The sequence below is a fragment of the Ictalurus punctatus genome, chromosome 26 (assembly GCF_001660625.3).
Source record: "Ictalurus punctatus breed USDA103 chromosome 26, Coco_2.0, whole genome shotgun sequence".
Classification (NCBI taxonomy): domain Eukaryota; kingdom Metazoa; phylum Chordata; class Actinopteri; order Siluriformes; family Ictaluridae; genus Ictalurus; species Ictalurus punctatus.
The window spans coordinates 19,879,543-19,898,416 of NC_030441.2; the positions used below are offsets into that span (position 1 = coordinate 19,879,543).

Below are 18,874 nucleotides of genomic sequence, written 5' to 3' on the forward strand. Positions count from 1 at the left end.
CACCACTGGTTTGTGTGTTTAAACGGTTGATTAATGTTATGACATTCAGTAGACGCTCATTAACTATACAGTAGACTCATTAGATATAAATGAATATAATAATCATATACAGACAGCACCATCTACTGACTACAGGTATAACAACAAATCCATTCAATATACAGTCCCTTCTGAAACTATTGGAACGCAAGGCAAATTCATGTGTTTGTGCTGAACATCAAAGACATTTGGGTTTGAGATCAGAAGATGGAGATGAGACGAGAGTATAGGATTTCATTTTTTTATTTCCTAGTATTTACATCTAGATGTGTTAAACAACATAAAACAGAGAACCTTTTGTATCAGACCACCCACTTTTTAGGTGAGCAAAAGTATAGGAACAGATAAGTCTTAAAGGAAACTAAAGTAAATAACACTTAATATTTGGTTGCATATCCGTTGCTTGCAATAACTTCATCAATCCTGCAAGTCACTGACATCAAACTGCTGTTTTCTTCTTTTGTGATGATTTTCCTTGTCCCGCAGCCTCTTTCAATTGATTTTGTTTCTGGGGGTTTCTCCCTTCAGTCTCGTCTTCAGGAGGTGAAATGCTGATCAGTTAGGTGAAGGTCTGGTGATTGACTTGTCCAGTCTAAAACCTTCCACTTTCCACCCTAATGAAGTCCTGTGTTGAGGTGGCAGTGTGTTTTTGATCGTTGTCTTGTTGCATGATGAAGTTCCTCCTCATTAATTTGGATCCATTTCTCTGTAAATCAAATCAAATGTTCAAAAAGGCAGATCCAATGTGATACCTTCACCTCTGCTCTGTGGAGGTTGTTGGTGATGTCCCTGAATGTTTTTTTGGGTTTTTCTTCACAGCTCTCACAATATTTATTTCTTTCATTAGCTGTTGTTTTCCTTGGATGACCTGTTCCATGTCTGGCTGTAGTACACCAGTGGTTTCTTCTTTTTCAGGTTGTTGTATTGGCTAGGCCCAATGTTTCTGCAATGGCTCTGATTGATTTTCCCTCTTATCTCAGCTTCAAAATGGCTCACTTTTCTCCCATAGACAGCTCTCTGATCTTCATGTTGGTTTATCCTATTTAACAACAATGCATTCTTCAGAGGTGAAACTGAAGGCTCAAACCAAGAGTAGATGTGCAGAGCTATTTATTGTTTAAATAATCAATCTAACAGGACACACCTGGGTAACAAGAAACACCTGTCAGTCACATGTTCCAATATTTTTGCTCACCTAAAAATTGGGGGTTAGCCTTAAGCTAATCTTAGCTACATCATCGTTTCCTCACAATAAACTCACACCAGACAAACTAAACAAATGGTACTTAAACACAATTGAACAAACTAATCATACTGAATTCAACACATATCACCAAATGTTAACCTTACATTAAAAAAAAATAAAAGATGAGGTAAAAAGAGAAAAAAAAAATTAAGCTAAACTGTAAACTTGCCTCAGCAGCAGCGCTAAACCTGACCTATGTCCTGGATAAAGTACCTCAAAAATATGAAAAAAAGATTAAATGTATATAATTCTGTACTGGGTGCCGGTATTTATTAATATTTTTTTTCCCATCAAATTAGCTTTAAACTAAGATCAAGTCGATGACCGTAACTTAAAAAAATAAATACATAATTAAAAAAAAAAAGTCCCATTCAAAATGGCGGCGCTGATGGCGTGCCTAGCTAATGCTAGCGATGACGTGTAAACAATCACGTTTCCAGGAAACGTTATTTTTTTATTCCCACCCACATTAGGATAAATTCGCTCTCTTACTTCCGTGTTATATTTGCCAGTACGAACCAATAAGACAGAAGACGAAAGCCTTTTAACAAATCATCACACAGAAATCAGGAACACACCAGCCAATCGCAGTGTAGGGGCGGGGTTTGTCTGAAAGTGGGTGTGAGGAGAAAAATGACTGCGTCCAGGAAGTGGGTACCTGGTTAGAAGTGGGAAGTTATAATAAACCGCTAGTTAGCAAGGTAGCTACCAATACTTACTTTTTATTAAAGCAGGTAAGTTAAATTCGGAAGATTATCGACGATGATTTTACACCGTGTCGTTTACGTGCTACTTCCGGTGCTGGTGTGTTTAAGCGAGGCCAGAATACATCGCCTTATTCTGAAGGTAAGTTGTTGTTAGCAATTCTAAAGTATGCTAAGCTAAACAAGTTGTGACGCCAGCAACTTAATTCTGCACTTGAAAATAAAACCACGGAGTTTATCAAGCAGGATGAATTCATTCGATGTTTGGAGAGAATCGTTTATATAAAATAGTGAAGTTTGGTTGTTCTGTTGCTGACACTCTTGATCAGTTAATTAACACTCATATACACTACTACATTAAGTCATACACGTTATAATGCACTGTAACGCGTTATAACCCTTTACACCGGAAGTTTGTTTGTTTGTTTGTTTGTTTGTTTAACAGCTGTAGTGTAAAGTTGGCTCTAGAACTATGACTGGTTCTAAAATTTGAGGCAAAAGTGAAAGGTTCTACAGAAAACCAGAGAGAGAGAGTTCTAAGTAGAACCCCGTTAGGACGCTAAGAACATTTGAGGTGTATTATATGATGGACTGTAGTGTGGTGATGGACAACTTTCTGCTCCGTCATGCACCGCAGGTTGAGAGGGGCGGGGCTTGTGGCAGGTGACGGACAGCACCGTTTCTTCTGTCTCTCTCTCTGTCTCTCTCTCTGTCTCTCTCTCTGTCTCTCTCTCTGTCTCCCTCTCTCTCTCCCTCTCTGTCTCCCTCTCTCTCTTTCTGTCAGCTTTGAGACGGTGTTTCTTGTCTGATCCGATCTGACTCTGATGTAATCTCTCCGCCCTGTCAATCAAAGTGACACTAGCCAATCACTTGCCTCTGTGAGCTCATGTATGTAGAAGAGGGCTGAGCGTGAGCCATTCGAAAAGAAGCGGTTGGAGGTTTCAGATGTTTTGGAGCTGCTGGTTTGTGAGGAACTTTGATGTCTGAGGCACCTACTTACAGTATGAGGCACTGGTTTGTGAGGGGTTAAGTCGCTCTCCTCATTGCCTTTAACCGTTTAAGCCACTGCCATTGTTTCCGTTGTCGTTGTGTACAAAGAATTTTCCAGAAGACGTATGAGGTCGGTCGAACACGTCGGACACTCCTCATCACTGAAATTCCAACACAAAGAAAACACACTGTTACAGGAAAAGTTAGCAGTTGTCCGTTGCTTTGTCATGCTGAGGTGAACATGTAGTGCAAGGCATGCCGGGTAAATTAAAACCGTAGATCTTTTCCCTCTGCCTCAGAATGAAACACGCTTCCTTGTCCACCTCAACACCTTCGGATACTTCGCTGAGGGTACGCTGGATGTCAATCTGCTGTCTCTACAACTTCCTAAAGAGAAGGATGCATCCAACCCTAAGGTGAGCTGTGTGTGTGTGTGTGTGTGTGTGTGTGTGTGTGTGTGTGTTACACAATGTCCAATTTATATATAGAAATATAACCCCAAACATCACGTAACAGTCATTTATTTATGGGTTTAAGCGACTCAAATATTCATCAGATATTTATTATTTATTTATTATTTGTAAAAGATTCATCACGAGCTTGATATCGCACCGGCACCATAAGTGTTCAGTGAATTCAAACGAAGCGTAATTTTGTCAGTGATTATATAAAACCTCAGCACACATTTAAAGTTGTTTGTTTTTTTCTTGAACTTGCTCTGAAGTATCTGACGAGAGTGTGTAACGTTAAAGTAAAATTCCGTTGTGTGTGTTATTGTTCAAGAAGCTGCTGATGTTCGTATCACGATAACAGACGAATCTACATGATTTAAAAAAAATTCACCATTTGTCCATTTTTCTTAGCTAATATAAATAATATTATACTAATACTGTTGTTTTGTAATGATATAGGGATATATAAACATATCGTCTATGTATCTATAAAGGTTCAAATACACTGTGTGTGTGTGTGTGTGTGTTTAGATGGGCTTCAGTCTGGCTAGGTCCCGGGTAAACGGCGTGCTATCGTACACAGTAAGTACGTGTGTGTGTGTAAAAATAACAGTACAGGCCAAAATGTATCACTGTACTTACAGCTATTTATTATTTTGTAGTAAATATATTCATTAAAAGTACAGCACCTTGTTACTGAGAAACAGAACCGTGTGAAAGACTGCACGACATGTTTGTGTGTGTGTGTGTGTGTGTGTGTGTGTGTGTGTTCTACCATCACAGACCGAGGACCCGGAACAGTGCACTCTGTCCAAAAGCAAGAGCGAGGACAATCTGGTTCTGTTCATCATCGACCCGAGCAAACTGAGGTAGTGTGTGTGCGTGCACGTTTGTCAGATCAGATGTTGTCTGCTCTCTCTGATCTGTCAACTCTGTCTACGTGTGTGTGTGTGTTTGCGCAGTGTCGATGTGAAGTCATTTGGTCAGAAGGACAGTGTCTTACAGTCAAAGCTGAAGTCTGATGTTAAAGGTAAGTCTCTCTTCACAGCACACACACCACACACACACACACACACACACACACACCAGATTAATTCTGACAATCCAAGTCTTCAGCCAGTCATATGTGCAGGTTGTTTTATTTCACAGATAGTAGGTTATGTAACATCACCGCAATATCCAACACACAACACACTTCGGAATGTCGTTCCCATAACATAAGATGACGTTTCTGATTTGTGTGTTTAACTTGGAAGTTGTTCAATGTTTGATGTGCAGACTGAGTGGGCAGGGCTTAGAGTGGCATTTCTGCTCACTGGATATTATTCTATCTCGACTTGTGATTTGATTGGAAGATCCATATCCTAGGTGGTGCTCCTACACCTGCAGCTAAACCATGACGCACCAACACACTGATAGTCTGTTAGTCTTTTCTACCCATCTGCACTGTCCAACTTAGGCACGTTGCTCTACAGTGAGTAGAGCCTCCTGCACTAGGATTGGATCGCAGTTCAACAATTGAGAAACCAGATTGTGGAAAATTCAACTGAATATTCAGGGAAAGAAACTAAACTATTCTCTTTAAAACTAATAAAACTGTCTCATTAGAATTATTATTAGCATCCTCACTGAGGTTGACCCCATATAGACAGCCTAACGATACGTGAGACTACTGAGGATGGTACCATTTAAAGAACCATGAAGATGCTTTGGACTGGCATTGATCTGGCACTTCACATTAAAACTGTAATGAATTTCCTGGTTACACAACTGCACTATTTGAGCATGTAGTATTAGCACAGGTATGGAAGAGAATTATTTATAATCGCACTATCCGGTGTCACCCAGATGAGGACGGGTTCCCTTTGAGTCCGGTTCCTCTCAAGGTTTCTTTCTCATATCGTCTCAGTCTTGCTCATTAGTGATATGTTCAAACATATTTCAAATGTATTTACTAAATTTATATATTTCTGTAAAGCCGCTTTGGGACAATGTCCTTTGTTAAAAGTGCTTATTTTAACCTTAAGGTTTGAGGTGGTGCCTTGACTATTCCAAAAGGTTTGTTTGAGATTCTCTTCTACAATTTTGTTCCTTCAGTCGCTCGGAAGAAAAGAGAGAGCACTGAAAAAAAATCCAGTCCAGACCGAAAGCCTGCCGAGCTTGAAAAGGAACAGAACACTATCAAGAATGAAACAGAGGCAGTGATTAAAGCTAAAGACCCACAAGCCACTGGGACTAACAATAAAGACCCACAAGCCACTGGGACTAACAATAAAGGGACACAAGCCACTGGGACTAACAGTAAAGGGGCAGTAGACCCTGGGAATAAAGATAAAGAGATAGAAGAGAAAAAGAATAATGGTAATACACCTAATGAAGATGCTGCTGGGAAAGTGGACACGACCAAAGAGGACAAGTCTCTTAGCCAGGTGTGTACAAGTTGCAGCTTAAAAATATCCAAGCTTTTGCCCTTCAATTTCCTGTGTAACCTTTGACCTTCACTGCTGATCAGGTGACGATCAAGGACGGAGTGAGGTTGGTCCTGAATCAGTATGGCGACACCTACAATTTCACAGTGAGTCCCACCACACTGATTAAAGCGTGAATACACCTGTAGTGGTGAAGTGATAACTTGGGGGTGAAGCAGTTTGGTCACATCTACAGCTGAGGGCAAAAGCCCCCATGCCATGATGGGAAATAACTCAGTGTTCCACTATTTATACAACATATTTACAAAACAAGTAGAATCCCAATAAGTTGAAAGGGTGTGTTTCTTGTAAATACACCAATCCAAACCCTGCGGCAAAATAAACACAAAGAAACAACAAAAGTCCAAGTTTTCCTCTTAGCTTCTTGGTCCTCAGACCTGATTAGAAGAAGTCAGTGTTAGATCAGATTTAGATGTCTGATAATGGCATATTTAGATCAGATATCCTCTTCCTGCTTATTGTTGTGTGTACACTGGTGTAATAAATCTCTCACTGTCTCGCTCTCTCAGTTTCATATCACTATGGGTGCTCAGGACCAGGGCCTGTACAACCTGAACTTTCATTACTGCTCCAGCAACAAGCTCGCTGCCGTCGGTCCGTACTCCCTCAGTGTAAGAACACAACCTCACAACAACTACACAACCTCTACACACAGCCTCACAACAACTAAACAACCTCTACACACACAACACCAGAACTAAGCAACCTGTGTATGTGTGTAGGTGGAGATCAGAGAGAAGAACCCGGATGGCTTTCTCTCTGCTGCTGAGATTCCCCTACCGCGTCTCTATATTAGCATGGCTGCCCTGTTCCTGACAGCGGCCATCATCTGGACATCAACACTGCTCAAACACAAGTACGTATATACACACAATCTCTCTCTTTCTCTCTCTCTCTCTCTCTCTCTCTCTCAGAATAGTCATGACAAAACTGATATACCTATGACCCATCGTATTCACTTAAAACCCAGACCTGTAATCATATTCTCTGTTTAGCTGTACTCTGTGTGTGTGTGTGTGTGTGTGTGTGTGTGTGTGTGTGTGTGTGTGTGTGTGTTACAGGTACAGTGTGTTTAAGATCCACTGGTTGATGGCCGCTCTCGCCTACACCAAAGCCGTGTCCTTGGTTTTCCACAGTGTGAGTAAAACACCACCCTGTGACACCACTGCTACTTAATATTCTCTGTTCTCTGATTGGTTAAAACCTGTCCTCCATCTTCACGCCCATTGCATTGAACGGCAGAATGTTTTTCCCTCAGTGGTGTAGTGATGTTCTTCGTGTAGATTAAACACAAAGTGACTTTTTCTAATATGTGCATATTTTGGGATGTTTTTATATTGTGTATATTGCCAGTTAAATTTGATGTGGTATAAAATGCTGACATTTATTTTAAAAAACAATTAAAAAAAAAAACTGAGCAGAAAACTCACCTTAATGACGCACACAAAGAATTGAGTGGGTTTTTTTGCATATCTATCATTCAGATTAACTATCACTTCATCAACATGGAGGGGCATCCTATCGAAGGCTGGGCTGTAATGTACTACATCACTCACCTGTAAGTGTGTGTGTGTGTGTGTGTCTATATGATCACCAGAATAAAAATCAGTTTTAAATCTGTGATTGTGTGGGAATATTGTGCGTGTGTAATGTTTGTGTGCAGCCTGAAGGGGGCACTGCTGTTTATAACCCTGGCTCTGATAGGAACTGGCTTTGCCTTCATAAAATACATCCTCTCGGACAAGGAGAAGAAGATCTTCATGATCGTCATCCCTCTACAGGTGCATGGGTGTTTAATTAGGCTTTTGCCAATTAATTGGCTGATCAATGGATTGATTTAATTGGTCTGTCGGAAGAATTGGTTGCATTTGATTGGCTGGTTGGTTTTCGTGCTGGTCCTTTAAAGAATGAAACTGGATTGATTGGATGGATGTTTGGATGGTTAATTATTTGATTTTTATCTTTGCTTTTTTTTGATTGGTTGGTCTTGATTGATTGGCTAATTCATTAATTGGTTTGTTGGGTTATTGATTAATTAAAATTGAGTAGCTGATTGAGAGGTTGATTCATTGTGTGGGTGGGTGATTGGTTGGTTAATTATTGGGTAGTTTTCCTTTTCTGATTGATTGATTGATGTGCAGGTGTTGGCTAACGTGGCGTACATCATCATCGAGGAGACTGAGGAAGGCTCGATTGAGTACGGATTGTGGAGGGAGATCTTGTTCCTCGTAGACCTCATCTGCTGCGGAGCCATCCTCTTCCCCGTCGTCTGGTGTGTGTGTGTGTGTGTGTGTGTGTGTGTGTGTTTCTGTAGTGTGTATCTGAGGTGTTTTAATTGTGTGCAACATCATTGCAGGTCGATTCGACACCTGCAGGAGGCGTCTACTACAGACGGCAAAGGTGTGTGTGTGTGTGTGCAAAGGTGTCATTTATTACAAAGCCCCTAAAGTAAATCTGGCCAAATACTTTGTGGTATTTCAGTCTTTAAGTGTGTGTGTGTGTGTGTGTGTGTGTGTGTGTGTGTGTGTGTGTGTGTGTGTCTCCTGTAGCTGCAATAAACTTGGAGAAGCTGAAGCTCTTCAGGCATTACTACGTGATGGTGAGTGGAGCTCTGATCATTTTGTAATAAAAAAATACAAACTAAAGCACACCATGTTGTCCAGACTTTTATTATATATTTTATTGTGTATCCTACTCCAACAGCTGTGGTAGTTTGTCTAGTTCGTTAATAAATAATAGAAATATTCAACTGATCGTAATACAAAACAAGTGTAGTAACGCGCGTGTGTGTGTAGATTGTGTGTTATATCTACTTCACGAGGATCATCGCTATCCTGCTGAAAGTCACCGTACCCTTCCAGTGGCAGTGGTGCCAAGAGGTGGGATCTTCCGTCCCCTTTCAGTGATGTCACCACTTCTTATTTCCATATCCGATAGTAAGTTTATCCTGTCCTGTCTCTCTCTGTAGTTCTTGATAGAGGTGTCCACTCTGGTGTTCTTCGTGTTAACGGGATTTAAGTTCCGGCCGGCATCTAATAACCCGTACCTGCAGCTGCCTCAGGACGAGGAGGACCTGGAGATGGACGAAGTGTAAGACACGCACCCTGTATTCAGAGTTTTCCTGAGACCATTAGTTTACATATTTTCCGTGGTTCCACTAATTTTACTAGTTCCCCTCCTTCCGCTAGTTTCCTGGGTCCACTAGTTTTACTAATTTCAAATTGAATCAAAGATAATCAGGGATATTGTATAGTAAGCCCCGCCCAAATACAATATATAACAAGCCCCGCCCACTGCATAATGTCTCCCAAAATGCACAAACTATGAAATTTCGCCTAAATTTGTTCATGTTGAGTAATAAGTAAACTCATCTATCCTGAAGATGTCTGAAAACTAAAAGTTGTAGCTTTACCTGTGACTGGTACAAAGCACTGACACTGGAGACTCCTTCCTTGGATGTTAAATAAACATCTCCTTACAGAAAACATCACCACTGAATATAGAGCATCTGCTGTACACGTTCCTGTATGTGTAAAATAATCTCTGTGTCTGCAGTGTGACTGAGTCCGGGGTGTTGGAGGGCGTCTCGAAGGTGAAGAACTCGTCCAACGGAAGAGAGAGACATAGAGTGCCTGCCTTGTGATGACACTCCGGGGGAGGAGCCTGGACTGTTAAACTCCACCCCCTTTATTGAGCTATTCCGACTATAGTTGCTTCCAAGACATCCACAGAAGCAATCAGCTATGCAAGAGAGGGGGGAGGAAAAGCAGGGTGGGTGTGTGTGTGTGTGTGTGTGTGTGTGTGTGTGTGTGTGTGTGCGCCCAAGCGAGAGAAAGAGAGAAAGGAAGTTCTGAACTTTTCTATAGAGGATATTGGATTTCTCCTTTAAAAAGGGGACCCAGAGCAGGGCCATGAGGCACACCGGTTTCATAGATTTATCTTATTTTCTTCAATTTTTCACCGTTAATCTGTTACTCTCTCACCCTCTCCTCCTCTTCCTCCTTTCTTTCTCTCTTTATCCAAAGATTTACAATCATTTACAGGAAAAAAATAAAATTCCTTAAAGGAACAGTTTAGCCAAAAATGAAACTCGAGTAGTCCAAAATCAGTCGATCCTCCGAGTGTGATGTCTAAACTTCTGCTTCTCGATTTCTCACAGGTTCTACGAGGATAATCTGCGATGATTGATTTACAGATTTTTACAGAATTTGCGCAGTGCTAAACTGGAGGCTAAGCTTCCATTAATTGTTAGCATTATTAGCCTCGCAGCAGCGAGGAATTTGTGGTGAAGAAGTGGTAGACGTTTAATTTTAGTTTGGAATGTTTCTTTAACTGTGCTTCAGTCTTAAATGAATCAAATCTTTCTTCTTTATTATTTAACTGATGATTATTTGCCGTGTTTATGGTGTTGTGCCGTTTCTGTTAGCGTGTAATGAAAAACCAGATTTTGGTTGTTTTTTTGGGGACTTGTGTCTTGTCTTGACTCCATCGACCCCTGAACCTCAGCGATAAGGTCTGAGGAGAAGATTTGTGTTTCCGATGTGATCTCGTTAACCGCCGATTCCATAGAACCAAGTTTGTTGATTGAGGATCGAATCTGCATCGCTTTAGACCTCGCACCAGAGGAGCACAATTTACCCAGAAGGCACTTCTGCATTCCAGCACAGTTTCCTTTCGACATGGCGTAAGAATGAATAAAATTCTTTACTTTTGACTCCTCTGTCTGCTGGAACTGCGCCACTTTCCTCATAGTAGAGTAATGTAAAGTACTCTCCAGCTATGTTAAACTGCATCTTAAACAGATTAGCCAGATAGAATGCTCCAGAGGCGATCCTGAGGGAGTTCTAGCGCTCAGGACAAAACAGTATTGAACCCTGAGCTGGAGTAGATCCAGAATCCAGTGGATTACGTTTCGCTCTGTGCCCGGTTTAGAAAAACTGCTTTGATTGACAGCAGTTAGTCCCACCCCTTCATATCATTATGAATTTATTTCCTAGCACAATGTCGAGTAAGTTTAGAGAAACCATGCAGCTTGAGACGTTGTCTCTGGTTTTATTGAAGACACCTAGCGAATTTTTGAACCCCCATGTTCATGTTGTATCGTCCGTCATCATTACTTTGGGGGGGGGGGGGGGGTTGTCTTGTCTTGAGATCATGAGCTTGAGATACCGAAAAGCGTGGCACGGTTAAAGACATGACACCTTTTTCAACAGGTACATGCAGTCACCCCGTTGTGACCTACTTATGCTAGCTAGCTAGCTAATGGTAACTATCTACGAACCCCTGTTTCAGTCACTTCGACCCATCGGACACAGAGTTAAATTTGTGATCGCCAACACGAACCCTTTCGGGAAGACGCCTCGTTATCTCTGGCTTACCAGAGTACTGATGACTCATGGTCTTGCTGAACATCTGTAGAGATACTTTCAGATGTCCGTGTTTTAGATGCTGGGTCTGCTCATCTGGGCTGCAGAGGCTCTGATGATGTCACGTTTTCAACCTTCTAACACTTTTAACGTTAGTTTACCGTTAGTACAGTTGTGGTGATGGAATATACGGTACACGTGGGAGAACGTGTCCCATCACGTACATGAACTTCTCCGGTTTTGTTGTCCACCTGAAGCAATGGTGTTAGTAATTAACGCCTGTATGAAGTAATGCTTGGTGTTTGTTACATAATGAACATCTTGATTTAATCCATTTGTGAGTAAAAGTAAGTGAATAAATTAGCAGTAAATATAAATCACACTGTTGCGCAATAGTTACACGTTAGTACACAACTTGGACGTGATCGCAAACGTTTAATTACTGAATGTTAATTAATACAGGTGTCCATGATTGTACAGTCAATGCTAGTGATTATGGAAGTGACAGCTAACAGAGCTGTGGCGTTGTTATAAACGTTTACAGCATTGTCACTCCAAAACGGAGCGATATGGTGACCGGAATAACGACTGATGCGGTTCTAAAAGCATATGTTTTCTTTCACACAGTTTCAGACTCGTGTTTCTAAAAGATGGCGTTTACGAATATTTGTTTATCGTGTGTTTGGTTGTTTTGCAATGTTTTTGTGTCTGTTTTCCTTTTCTTTATAACCCTCTTCAACCACTCAAAGTAGTTCCAGAGGAACATCCGTGTTTACCATCCAGATGAACCAAGATGGCCACCGTTAAAAGGGCTGTGAACTTTGTAAACATATTGTGCTGGCTTGTTTTTCCTTGCTAGCGTAACGTGATGATATTTTGTTCCAGTGTGAGAATGACCTTTAAAATAAAAGGAAGTGAAAACGTGTTGTGTTTTTAAGGAGTGTTCATTTACACGAGCGCTTGTACGTCATCATAACCCTGCTAGCTGAATGATGCTGGTTAGTGAGTCGCAAGTTAGCAAGTACTCTGCCTGTCGGGTTTTTAACTAGTGTTACCATGACGTTCGGCAAAAAGAAATTTGACCGTTAAACCGAGCCCTCAAGAAAACGTTCAGTACGGGATTGACGGCCAGCTCGCGTCTTGTAGATGGGATCATCGGGTGACGCCGGAGTTCTGAGAGGAGTTTTAAACTCCTTTGGGATTGAATTCTGAGAAATTTAATATTTGTTTATCAAAAATTTCTCCACGTTTTAGAGGTCCTTTAACATTGCGCTAAGCATAAACACAGGCTAATTCCAGTAACCTTCATACTTGTTGAAACAGATGACGTTAAGTAGCACGTCAGTTTTATGAATTACAGTAGTTAAATCCTCACTGTAAATGTTTTTACCAATTAAATCGCAACAATAAAACAAACTTTTAATTAGCCAAGCGTTTGAATGGTTCAGCCGCGTCCTTATGCTAGTTACCTGTTAGCAAAGAAGATCACAGCCTGAGTCAGCTTTTCTGATGTATTGGAAAAAGGTACTTTTTACAATTTTTTTTAGGTCTAATGAAAGTGTTTTAATTGGTTATTTATTTATAGTCATTAATATTAATGTGCATTTAATTATTGACTTTTGTACAGGCTTTATTATGGAATAAAACTGCCATACAGAAGAAAAAAAAACATCACAGAAATTCTAATAGTTTCCACTACAATTACCATTACAAACCATCAGCTGTTAACCATTACCAAATGTCAAAGGTGTTCTATTGGTCGTTAATGGTATCCACTAGAATAGAAGACAACAAATAACCAGTAGAGACCCACAGGGACCATTAGAGTTTGCTATTCCCATTAAATTCCCATTAAAACCATTACAAATTCTATGAGGGTTTCTGTTGTTTCTCAGCAGGATGAAATTATGTGACCGTTTCAACGAGATGAATAATTCCTTCAGCGTGTTTATTACTTAATCGAAGCAAATTAATTTCAAATGCCAAAAAATAAACACTTTTTAAATAGTGTTGAATAAATAATTCTATTGCATTTATGGGCATGTCATGGCGGGCTATGGGGAGTGGGTGTGTCTTTAAATGCTCATGTTTGACTCAGATGTGTCTCACACTCACACACACACACACGTCCTGAGAATGATTACAGATGTCCTTACCTTACCTGTTCTCGAGAGCGCGCAAATGCGGTGCGCGTGAACGCGCAATAGCAGTCTCCTATCTCGTGCGCGCGCTTAAAGCAGACCCCGGTTCAAACAGAACGCACCATCATCATCCTCATCCTCATCATCTTCATCACCACTAAACCTGCCAGCATGTGAGTATCCAACGCGTCGCTCTTCATCGATTTCTTGCGCTTATTTATTTTTTACCTGTGCTTTGCTGTGTGCGCGCGCGCGGTTTTTATAAATAAATGACTAAATAAATAAATAAATGTATAGTATTCAGATTAGACGTTATAAACTGTAAATAAACTGTCGGTGCATGTGTTAATCCTTAAACTCTTAACTCTGTGAACTAACACTATAAACTGAGTCACTTTAATCCAAACTTCTAGACTCCAATCTCTGAGTGTTTAATTACTGATCTCTCATTATTCCTGTATGCAGAGGTGGATATAAACACTGAATTCTAGTTCGACTGCGAGAGAGAGAGAGAGAGAGAGAGAGAGAGAGAGAGAGAATGAATAAAGAGAGAGAATAGAGAGAGAGAGAGAGAGAGAGAGAGAGAGAGAGAGAGAGAGAGAGAGAGAATGAGAATGAATAAAGAGAGAGAGAGAGAGAGAGAGAGAGAGAGAGAGAGAGAGAGAGAGAATAGAGAGAGAGAGAGAGAGAGAGAGAGAGAGAGAGAGAGAGAGAGAATGAGAATGAATAAAGAGAGAGAGAGAGAGAGAGAGAGAGAGAATGAATAAAGAGAGAGAATAGAGAGAGAGAGAGAGAGAGAGAGAGAGAGAGAGAGAGAGAGAATAGAGAGAGAGAGAGAGAGAGAGAGAGAGAGAGAGAGAGAGAGAGAGAGAGAATGAGAATGAATAAAGAGAGAGAGAGAGAGAGAGAGAGAGAGAGAGAGAGAGAATGAATAAAGAGAGAGAATAGAGAGAGAGAGAGAGAGAGAGAGAGAGAGAGAGAGAGAATGAGAATGAATAAAGAGAGAGAGAGAGAGAGAGAGAGGACGGAGGAGTTTCTAATATTAGCCTCCATCTGCAGCCGTGTCCACTCCCCGCACTGCAGCACAGATCCCGCAGGATCCCGCCCTGGCTCTGTGCCACCACTGCTGCCTCAACTCTGTTCAGGGGACAGTAGCTAATGCATGCTCAGAGAGAAAAAAAAAACAGATTCCTTTACATATCAAATTTATAATAGATTATAACATTTCTTATAGAAAAAAGCAGTCTTTGGTCACAGCACCACAAACAAACTATTTACAGGTTTAAATTCTATCGTTTCTGTCCAAAACCCAGACAAAATGATCGGTGATGTTCAGTGGTGGTCAGTGATTGGTCGTTGGGGAAAATGTGCACTTTTGTGAAATAAAGTCTCCAAAGGTGTCTAAAAGTCATCTGATCCCCCAACAAAACTCATTCTCATTCATTCTGATTTTTCTGATTATTGATTGAGTCATGTTATGTTAAAACAATGTTAAATTAACATTTTTATCGTTTAGGTCTTTCTCAGGATTTGTTTGGGGATGGGGATTACGTATGAGCTCAGGAGGTGATGTCACAAAATCAATAGCTTGACCTGACCACATCCAATATGCAAATTATTCAAGAATGACACAGTACTTGTACGTTTAGCCAGAGAACCTGTGTGCTACGCTAGCTAGCTAACTTTGCTAATATCCATGTACACATGTGAAATGTAAGACACAAACTGTGCTGCTGAAGATGGAGACTCGAGGTTCTGACTCATCAGAACGACGCTGCAGAATCCTAAATGATCCCAAAGTACTGAGCTCTGTGATGATGCAGTGTTTCTCTCGCTAACTCTCTCTCTTTCTTTCTCTCTCTCTCTCTCTCTCTCTCTCTCTCTCTCACACACACACACTCTCACTCTCTCTCTTTCTTTCTCTCTCTCTCTCTCTCTCTCTCTCTCTCTCTCTCTCTCTCTCTCACACACACACACTCTCACTCTCTCTCTTTCTCTTGCACTCTCTCTCTCTTTCTCTCTCTCTCTTTCTCTCTCTCTCTCTCTCTCTCTCTCTCTCTCTCTCTCTGCAGGTTTCTTCTCCACTGTGTCGTGTCTTTAGTTCTGTTGCTGTTGGCTGAGAGTGGAGTGGGGTAAGAGTCACAAGATTCTGCTTTACATGTGTGTTCCTAGACGTCTGTATGTGTTCACGCTAAGTGTGTGTGTGTGTGTGTGTGTGTGTGTGTGTGTGTGTGTGTGTGTGTGTGTGTGTGTGTGTGTGTGTACCCGCTCCCAGCCCGAGTGATTCCCCAGGCAGTTACTGTACCGAGTCTAAGGAGTGTCTGCAGTTTGAGTTGGTGTGCCAGACGGAGGAGTATGAAGTAAAGTCTAGCTCTGTTTCTCCTTTCCTTCATGAAACAATATGGCGTGTTTCCTGTCTAATGTCGGTGTAAATGATTGCAGCTTGTAAATTCAGGTCATACTGTTACATCTCACATTGTAGAGGTTCTCCTGAAGGCCTTAGTAAACATAACGAGGAGACAGCATCTGTGTGGATTGCGTGAAAATGAGACCACCTGACAAGTTTGTAGAACCTCTGCGGTTTGGTTCCGTCTCTGCGGTATCACGTACACGCGCTCCAGTCCTGCAGATGGCGCAGTTTTACATCTGAGAATGAATTTGCAATTTTAAAATTAGAGTCTCATCATGACAGTTTGACAGCAAAACAGCTCCATATTGCAGCTTCAGAAAATCTTACTGCTCAAATGTGTGTGCTCAGTAGGACAAATGTCTAAAGTGTGCGTGTGTGTGTGTGTGTGTGTGTAGGTACGACACTATTCTCCCACTTGGTGGGTGTCGACTGACGCTGAAGCTTATCTCATGGGCGTTGGAGCAGCCATGGCCTTCAGACGCCTCTACCAATACATCACCGGTACCAACCAAGCAGGTGTGTGTGTGTGTGTGTTTCATAGATACTGAAACCAGATGTCCTCTCAATTAATCCGTTAAAGTATCAGATGAGTCTGTCTGTTTGCATGTGTGTGTGTGTGTGTGTGTGTGTGTGTGTGTGTGTGTGTGTGTGTGAGACAGGTATTCAAATGGAGATGACCGCTCCGGTTCTAGTTGAAGTACCAGAAGAGACTCACACATGGGAGCCGGCGCTCTACACACTGAGCTTCCTGCTCCCTTCAGTCTTCCAACGTGATCGTCCTCCTGCCCCGATTAATGACAAGGTCAGAATCCTGACACGTAAAATGACCAGTCAAAAGACAGAGCTAATGTAAGGCCGGGTTTAACACTATTCTGTTCACTCTGTAAGATTATACACTCATTAATATTCAGATTAATATCGATTCATATTCATTAGATGCTTGTTAATATTCATTAATAGAGCATTAATAGAATTAAATGAACTCACATATGGAATATTTTATGCTATTAAAACGTGTATTTCTGGGCCTGTAGGTATCTATCTTTTTCTCTGTGTGTGTGTGTGTCTGTGTGTGTGTGTGTGTGTCAGGTGTACTTTACAGAGATGCCTGAGATGGATGTGTATGTGAGGAGTTATGGTGGTTGGATGCTCTCAGTCTCGTCTCGACTCCACACACACCTGCTGACCAAAGAGCTACAGAGAGTTAACGCTAACTACAACCACACACACCACTACGCTGTGGGCTACGACAGGTACACACACTCATGTACACACAGACACGAACAGGTACACAAAGACACACACAGACACACAGACACACACACACTCACACACTCATGTACACCCAGACACACACAGGTACACAAAGACACACACAGGTACACACACACACACACTCATGTACACACAGACACGAACAGGTACACACAGACACACACAGGGACACAGAGACACACACACACACACACAGTAAATGCTACATATGTGCTGTGCCAGTACAAACGATGCTAATTACATAGACATGAAAGAAAATGACACAAATGACTGTTTGTAATTATAATGTGTGTATAATTATATTTTACAGTCTTAGCCTCAGGCTACTGCTATGGAAAATGGAAATGTACCAGGAAGTAAATTATGTTGGTGTGTGTGTGTGTGTGTGTGTGTGTGTGTGTGTGTGTGTGTGTGTGTGTAGTCCTCTGAAACTCTTACACAGACATAATGAGGTGTGGTATGTGGTGAACGGTGAGCCAGTGTGCGACGGAATGATGTATAAACCCATTCAGAACACCACTGCTACCACTGCTAATACTGCTAATACTGCTACTGCTACCACTGCTGCTTCTCCTGCTACCACTGACCCTACTGCCACTGAATAACCAGGTAAAAGTCCCAGAACGCAAAACGTCTCTACACTCGGGTGTCTTTAACTGACCAAACTGCTACCAACTTGCCAACATGCACAAAAATAGTCTACTTCTACTTCTGTGCAAAGTTTGGTTAGTGCTTTTATTACATGCAAATATATTATCACACATGAACACATGTGTGATAATATGAACACATTCTCTAAATGGGAACCTACACTGGCACCTGAAACCTGAACCTGAACACTGCTGACAGAAACACACAAGTCAACCTGTTGAAACTAACCCTACCTACTCACCTTTTATAACTACTCTCGCTGCAATGAGATATATTTCTTATAGTATTAGTCATATTTTTCCACATAAACTTTCTACCTTCTACTTTGTTTCTCGCTTATTGTTCTCAGGAGGCACCAGTGGACTTCTGAGATTTCTCGTAAGCAGACTCGGTTATCAGCACCATCCCAATATTCTCACAAGAATCTTTTCTCCAGTTAACAGGATGAAAAAGTCTTCAGCTTCAGCTCAGTGTCTTGATTAGCCTTTAGAATAATGTGTTAATTCCATGCACTCTTAGTGAAAAGGGTTCCTCATGGGTTCTTAGGGTGCTTAAGACAGTTTTACTTCAAACCCTTTGCGAAATGGAAGTCTGTGTTGGGTTCTACTGTTTAGGATCCTCACAGTGGTGCAAAACAACAAACCCTTCAGGATTCCAGATGAAGCTTTCTTTTTAATAGTGTAAAATGTATTCATGTTTCCATGTTGAGACCTCGAGTTTATGAGGTTGTGTTTGTTTTAATTTGCTGTATGTTTACGCATCAATGTCACGACTTTCGCTGCTTCAGGAATCAGGATTGATGTGATCACATACAGACCACGTGATCAGTTCAGAAGGTGTAGAGATGTTTCCATCTGATGTAGTTGTGATGTAATACCAGAGCTCTCCATGCTGCAATCACTAATAAAACAATATCTCATCTGCTAATGGCTGCTAACCTCTTGCTTTTGTATCGGTGGTCAGTTGGATTTCTGATTCTAATGAGCTCCAGAACGATAATTCCACCATATAGACCCAAATGATCCTATATTCTGCATGATGATTATACGATGAATATCCTATAACGATTTGCCTGCAATTAAAGAAAACGATTCCGTTATGCTTAAGTCAT

The 18,874-nt window shown here is 41.2% G+C and overlaps 2 protein-coding genes across 2 annotated transcripts; both read left to right on the forward strand.

Moving 5' to 3' along the window:
- The first annotated feature begins 1,910 nt into the window (after positions 1-1,910).
- LOC108258746 (protein GPR108) lies at positions 1,911-12,210 on the forward strand. The gene is made up of 18 exons (XM_017457622.3): positions 1,911-2,131; positions 3,279-3,395; positions 3,963-4,013; positions 4,215-4,300; positions 4,394-4,461; positions 5,529-5,860; positions 5,944-6,006; positions 6,430-6,531; positions 6,643-6,776; positions 6,982-7,057; positions 7,405-7,478; positions 7,584-7,701; positions 8,062-8,192; positions 8,277-8,320; positions 8,470-8,519; positions 8,716-8,799; positions 8,889-9,010; positions 9,476-12,210. The coding sequence occupies exons 1-18, from the start codon at positions 2,048-2,050 to the stop codon at positions 9,561-9,563; spliced, it is 1,824 nt and encodes a 607-aa protein (XP_017313111.1). The 5' UTR covers positions 1,911-2,047; the 3' UTR covers positions 9,564-12,210.
- A 1,208-nt stretch (positions 12,211-13,418) lies between these two features.
- soul5l (heme-binding protein soul5, like) lies at positions 13,419-18,690 on the forward strand. The gene is made up of 8 exons (XM_017457742.3): positions 13,419-13,600; positions 15,500-15,559; positions 15,703-15,787; positions 16,233-16,353; positions 16,497-16,639; positions 16,927-17,090; positions 17,534-17,721; positions 18,113-18,690. Coding segments are annotated over exons 1-7 (759 nt in total). The 5' UTR covers positions 13,419-13,598; the 3' UTR covers positions 17,718-17,721; positions 18,113-18,690.
- Positions 18,691-18,874: the final 184 nt, after the last annotated feature.